Source organism: Nicotiana tabacum, chromosome 9, assembly GCF_000715075.1.
Source record: "Nicotiana tabacum cultivar K326 chromosome 9, ASM71507v2, whole genome shotgun sequence".
Lineage (NCBI taxonomy): Eukaryota > Viridiplantae > Streptophyta > Magnoliopsida > Solanales > Solanaceae > Nicotiana > Nicotiana tabacum.
The window spans coordinates 63,666,761-63,673,069 of record NC_134088.1 but is presented as its reverse complement, the minus strand read 5'-3'; the positions used below and the strand labels follow the sequence as shown (position 1 = coordinate 63,673,069).

The 6,309-nt window shown below is 39.7% G+C and overlaps 1 protein-coding gene across 2 annotated transcripts; it reads left to right on the top strand.

Annotated features, from left to right (window-relative positions):
* The first annotated feature begins 665 nt into the window (after positions 1-665).
* Positions 666-5,899, top strand: LOC107777882 (putative TPR repeat-containing protein At1g05150). Of its 2 annotated transcripts, XM_016598044.2 has the most exons (2): positions 666-4,008; positions 5,624-5,899. In XM_016598044.2, the coding sequence occupies exons 1-2, from the start codon at positions 1,657-1,659 to the stop codon at positions 5,693-5,695; spliced, it is 2,424 nt and encodes an 807-aa protein (XP_016453530.1). In that variant the 5' UTR covers positions 666-1,656; the 3' UTR covers positions 5,696-5,899. The 2 variants fall into 2 exon arrangements, with proteins under 2 accessions (XP_016453530.1, XP_016453531.1); XM_016598045.2 differs by lacking the exon at positions 5,624-5,899 and having other exon boundaries at positions 671-4,301.
* Positions 5,900-6,309: the final 410 nt, after the last annotated feature.

The window sequence follows — 6,309 nt, the reverse complement described above, 5'->3', positions numbered from 1 at the left end:
TTTACTGGTCTGAGTAACGTAACTTACCAGTTTCTCAGAACATAATATCAATGTTGAGGAAGTCATGAATGGGTAGCATTCTGTTCTTCTGATTGTTCGTTCCTTGTAGGAAGTCATGCACAGATAGGTCGATGATTTGTGTTCTTGAAATTACATGAATTTTTTTTATGAAAATTGTACTCAATAGTTACGAAAGCAATAAGATGATGTACAAATAATTTTGAATTGGATATATTGTCCATACTGATTGCTTGGTTCTGATGTGCATCGTGGAGAAGGAAATTCAGTGTGTTTTATTCAAAACATATGATATCAGTTTTAGGTGTGAGCAGGAAACAACGTCATTATCGTCACTTCTGCCCCTAATTTTGAAGTTGAATGTCATTCCTCCAATCAATATTAAAGCCTCAAATGGAAGGAAGACACTAGACAGACCAAAGGAACAAAGAAATGGCACGCATGATGAATTTTGTTTACTTGTTGGGCTCTGTGACTCGTTCTGGTCAAAATCAGTTGGAATCCAAATTAGACAATGGCAATGTGATGATGTGACATCTAGCAGGAGAACGAAAATGAAAATGTAACACGGAGTATTAAGCATTAGCAGTAAAGAGGAACTAGCTTACTATACCTGTATCCTTTATTCCTCTATCTAGCCGTTATTTTGCCAAACCTTGTATCCTCCTATCTGCCAAAAGTCAAGAAAATAAAACCTGAGAAAGATTAATTGGGACAAAAAAGAAATCATGTGATTTGATTTGAAAAGAAATCAAGAACCGACAGCCAACTGGAGTTGATTACTTGTTAGTTGAAAAACGAACTCGCTTTGTCATTTACTTGAACGAAACAGCATTGTCCTTTTCATGTGCTAAAGGGTTTGGATAATCATTAAAGTCTGCTTGAGATTACACGACAACCAACGCAATTTGGAGAAAAAATGATGATGCTAAAGAGACAGACTCCTTTAATCGATCAAAAAACAAAACAAAAAGAGAAGTCCTTGCCCAACACTAGTCCATCATCACAAGTCACAACGACTCGGGAGAAAATGTAAAGAGTAATCTTCCCTTTCCTCCTCGATGCTAAAAAGTTAGCCCTCTACATCTAATAATTCCTCCTACCTCATACATTTTCCCCTATCCAAATTGGGTTATACTCCACTCCCCAATTTTAGGGTCAATTTACATACTATTCTATTATCCTCAGTTCAGCAAGTCTTCATCTTCCATTCATGTTTTGCAAATTAATCATTATTCCAATTCTTTGAATATTTTTTTTTAGTTGACACTCTTGTTTTATTTTCTTCCACTTCAATCTTAATCCAATTCTTCAGAATCCATAGAATGTGTCCCTATATTTCTATTTGCTTCCACTGTAAAACCCTTTTACACCCTCCTTTCAACTAGGTTTTTGTTTATTGAATCGAGGTGTTTCAAACTTCCAAGTTTTCCCAATTCTTTACGAACCTTAGTATTTGTAGCTCAATTTTATTTTTCTGGAACCCTAGAGTTCGATTTGCTCCTACTGTAAAACCACCCAATTACAGATTCTATACCCTGAATTCAACAATTTCTTGTTATCCAACATCACAAATTATTCAGAAACCCTAGAATTTTGCCGCATTTCGATTAAAAGAACCCTAATTTAGGAGGGGAAATGGCGACAAGGGGCAGCAGATCGGTGAAGGTGAAAAGAATCTTCCAGAATTTTGATGCAAATGGCGATGGGGGTCTTAACCGCGAGGAAATGGCAGCTCTGGTGGTTGCTGTAAACCCTAGGGTCAAATTCAGCGATGAGCAGATCAGTGCCATTCTGGACGAGGTTTTCCGAACTTATGGAGAGTTCATCGACGGCGAGAAGGGCCTTACATATGATGGCCTATTGCGTACCTACGATGATGGAGCTGGTGATGTTGATCGGGATTTTGAAGCCCTCGGGCTTGATCTCCTCAAACCGGATAACGACAATGGGGTGTCTATGGCTACGGAAGAGGCCTCCACCTCGTCCATTGTCGATGAGAGAGCGATGGAGCCGCATAAGAAACAACGGACAGCTGCGTGGGCAGCTTCTCCGAATCATGGTATTGTGTTTGATGATACTTGGAAACTTGTTGATGACATTGAAATACTGATCAAGAGGCTTAAATCCAAACAATCAAAAGAAGGGAAGCTGAAAAATGATAATTCTGATGTGTACTCGGATGCTGGTTGGTCACGCGAATTGGGACCACCTTCCACGGAGCTATCAGATAAAAGGGTGTTGTGGGAGGAGATGGGGCATGACTATGGAGTGTTTGTGAAGGAATTGGGAGTTTTGAGGTCGAGGGCAGATGGGTCGAGGTCTAGGGAGGAAGCTTTTGATGGTCATATGGCAATTGGTAGAGTTTTGTACGATCACCAGTTCTTTAAGGAGGCATTGGTAAGCTTTAAGAGAGCTTGTGAATTGCAGCCTGCTGATGTAAGGCCTCATTTTAGGGCTGGTAATAGTTTATATGTGCTCGGGAGATATCCCGAGGCCAAAGAGGAGTTCTTGCTGGCGCTGGAAGCTGCGGAAACTGGTGGTAATCAGTGGGCTTATCTACTTCCACAGATTCATGTGAACTTGGGAATCGCTCTTGAAGGGGAAGGTATGGTTATTAGTGCCTGTGAGCATTACAGAGAGGCTGCCATTTTGTGTCCAACTCATTTCAGGGCTATGAAACTTCTGGGTAGTGCTCTTTTTGGTGTGGGCGACTATAAGGCGGCCGTTAAGGCATTAGAAGAGGCCATTTACATTAAGAGTGATTATGCTGATGCACATTGTGATCTTGCATCTGCATTACATGCAATGGATGATGATGATAATGCTATTAAGGAGTTTCAAAGAGCAGTTGATTTGAAACCTGGTCATGTTGATGCTTTGTACAACTTGGGTGGACTTTATATGGATATGGGTAGATATCAGCGAGCTTCAGAGATGTACACTAGGGTGCTAAGTGTTTGGCCGAACCACTGGAGAGCACAGCTCAATAAGGCTGTGGCTTTATTGGGGGCTGGTGAAAATGAGGAAGCTAAGAAAGCTTTGAAAGAAGCTCTAAAGATGACAAACAGGGTGGAATTGCATGATGCAACAGTGCATTTGAAACAGCTTCAGAAAAGGAGGTTGAAGGGGAATGGGGGTGGCAATGGCGAGGAAGCCTTAATCACTGTGGAACCCACAAAGTTTAAGAGACTGGGTGAGAAGACGACATTAAGATCAGATTTGGCCACTGCACTAGATATTCGAGGTTTTCAGAGGATTACTCGATTTAACCATTGTGATGTTGATCAGATAAAGAAGGAAATTAGTGAAAATGATATACCAGTGTCTTATTCTGGAGGTGGTGTGCCTGAAAAGTCTATACGTAAGGCTTCACTGGAGGAGATTCTGTGCAGATTGCTTAGTTTCTTGAAGCCAGAAACTTTCGTAGGAGCTGTTAAAGCCATTAACAAGAAAATCCTCTCTGTTTTAGACGAGTCAGAATCGGGTAGGGTGGATATGGGCATGTTTTTTGCTGTTATTGCCCCTATCTGTGGAGGACCACCAGACAAACGGAAACGCTTTGCCTATGAGGCTCTTTTGTGGCGACCCGTGAATGAGGGCAGCAACCAGATAAGGAAAATCGATGCTCAGAGGTATATCAAGCTTTTAAGAGCTATTTATATTCCTTCACACGGAGCGAGTGAAATGCTAGAAATTCATGGGGATATGGACACATCATTGGTGTCTTTAGCAGAATTCCTTGCGATGTTCGATGATCCTGATTGGGGTTTTGGCATTATGTCTACTTTGTTGAAGCTTGAAATCGGGGATAGGAACCGTCATGGTAGCCATGTTTGTGCAACTTGCCGCTATCCTATCATTGGGCCTCGCTTTAAAGAGATGAAATCGCATTTTAGCTTGTGTGGTCAATGTTACAGTGAAGGAAAAGTAGCTCCAATCTACAAGCAGGAAGCGTACAAATTTAAAGAGTATGCAAATGAAGCTGAGGTATTGAAAGATAAGTGCTTGTGGTTTGGTTTGCATTCTAAAGGCTCCTCACCTACTGCTGCTTAGCTTTTAGAATCTGTGTGAATTATTTTACTTGTTTTGCTGGGCTTGTAGATAACCCTTTCTAGTTGTGATGTCTTTGCTGGTGCCATTATCATTTTGAGGTTCATCAATTGTATCATACGCAAGATGTTCAATTATAAAGTTTATGTTACTCCCTTTGACATCTACTGCCTAAGTTCGCTGCGTCATGTAACAATTGATTCTAGTTATTAACAGAAGAGCGTGGATTGCAGATTTATGGTTTCCATATCATCTGATTAAAGAGATCAGAATCGTGTATTGCGAAGGTAAAATAAATATTGGCAGGTTTCCTGCTGGAGAATTACAAACTTGAGGGTAAAGACTCTCATTATTTAGCTGAGGATAAACCCTCTTTCCAGGTGAGATTGATGTTTGGAGCCTGGGCTCGCTAGCAGGGGACACCAAAGAGCACACTGTTGATAGCATCTCTGTTTGCCGTTTTTATATGGAGCAGAGTTGGACTTGGCAATACTTGTTTGCGAAGGCTTGATCAACCCACAATAATTACCTTGAGGATTGCGCCTTGGTCTTGCTCTTAGATTCCCAACTGCTTATGTGTGGGATCAGCGTATATTTAAGTGTGGGATCAGCGTACATGCAAGGTGACGAGTGTATATACGTTGTCGTGGGTTAAGCATGCGGGTTGAACTACTTAGTCGTTATTTGTATTCAATTACTTCATGCCTTCATTTATTCCATGATACTATGTGTTATATGAATTAATTGTTACTTGCCTTTACTTGTTAAATTAATGCTTTCGTTCGCCACATGCCTTAGTTTTCTATATGTTTCTATGCATCCGTGTCTTCATTCATTGAATGCCTTTTCCTGCCTTGTATGTTGTTAGATAGTCACTTTTATCCATCTTATGTCTTTATTTGTTTAATTTACTTACTGCATTTCATTGTGAAATACACCTTAGTTGGTTGTAATATTGTATGTACATGTTATATATCTGGGATCGGTTGCACGCCGCAACGGATATTGATATTGTATATGAGATCGGATTGCATGCCGCATCGGATATTGATATTGTATATGAGACGGGTTGCACGTCGCAATATATATTGTCATTGTATTTGAGATCGGGTTGCACGTCGCAACATATATTGATATTGTATTTGGGATCGGGTTGCACGCCACTACGAACATTAAAATGTTGTTTGGTAATTATGTGTATATATGTGTGTGTGTGTGTGTGTGTGTGTGTATATGTGTGTGTGTGAGGATCGGGTTGCGCGTCGCAACTGAGAAGATATATTCTGACTGTTCTTGACTGTTGGTTCTGTATCCGTGTTGTATTATGAATTGAAGCATAGATGATATTCTGGGGCCCTATATGCGTATTTTCTATTCCAGTTTTTATCTTATTTCCCTATTCTACTATTATTATTTTTTACTTATACTAGTACAAGTTTATAGTGAGTGCCTTGTTATAGCCTTGTCACTACTTCGTCGAGGTTAGGCTCGGCACTTACGGAGTACATGGAGTCGGTTGTACTCATACTACACTTCTGCACTTCTTGTGCAGATTATGGTGTTGGTTCCAGCGTCGTATAGTGGAGGCTTGCTCGTACTATCATTATCCGGAGACTTGAGGTAGAGTTGCACGACGTTCACAGACCCTGAAGTCCCTTTCTTATCTGCATACTGTATACTTCATTAAGACAGTTGTATTTTATTTCGGATCTTATTTGTAGCACTTTTAGCAGCTCATGTACTTGTATCACCAAATTCTAGGTTTAGACTAGGCAGCGTGTATGGAATTTATTATGTATTTTAAAGTTCTACAACTTTATCTTCTCATTAATATGCTTTTAAAATTGTTATTGTAAATACTTGTGTAGCTAATGTTGGCTTACCTAGTAAGTGGACCTTAGGCGTTATCACGGTCCCGTGGTTGAGATTTCGGGTCGTGACAATCTCTTAAAGCATTCATGTGCTTCACATTTATGAGAAATCAAATAGACATAACTGAAGTGCGTAAAAAATTGTCAATAAACTTAAAACAAAGCACTAGACCTAGCCCTCATATTCATTGAACCATAGATATCGTAGTAAATTAATTACAACAAAAAATTTCTTAGTCTTTCCAAAATTATGTATAATCTTTCCGATAATATAATATTCACATATTGGCATTTTAATTTTAGACAAAGAACCTGTATATTCTTCCTTAGCCAACTTATTCATTCGATCTTTGCCCTATATATCTTA

What these genes read in the sequence shown, in the direction of transcription:
- LOC107777882 (XM_016598044.2), top strand. Translation starts at nt 1,657, where the DNA reads ATGGCGACAAGGGGCAGCAGATCGGTGAAGGTGAAAAGAATCTTCCAG. An exon ending in AGTATGCAAATGAAGCTGAG is followed by an intron (nt 4,009 to 5,623) that starts GTATTGAAAGAT and finishes CTTCTTGTGCAG; the next exon opens with ATTATGGTGTTGGTTCCAGC.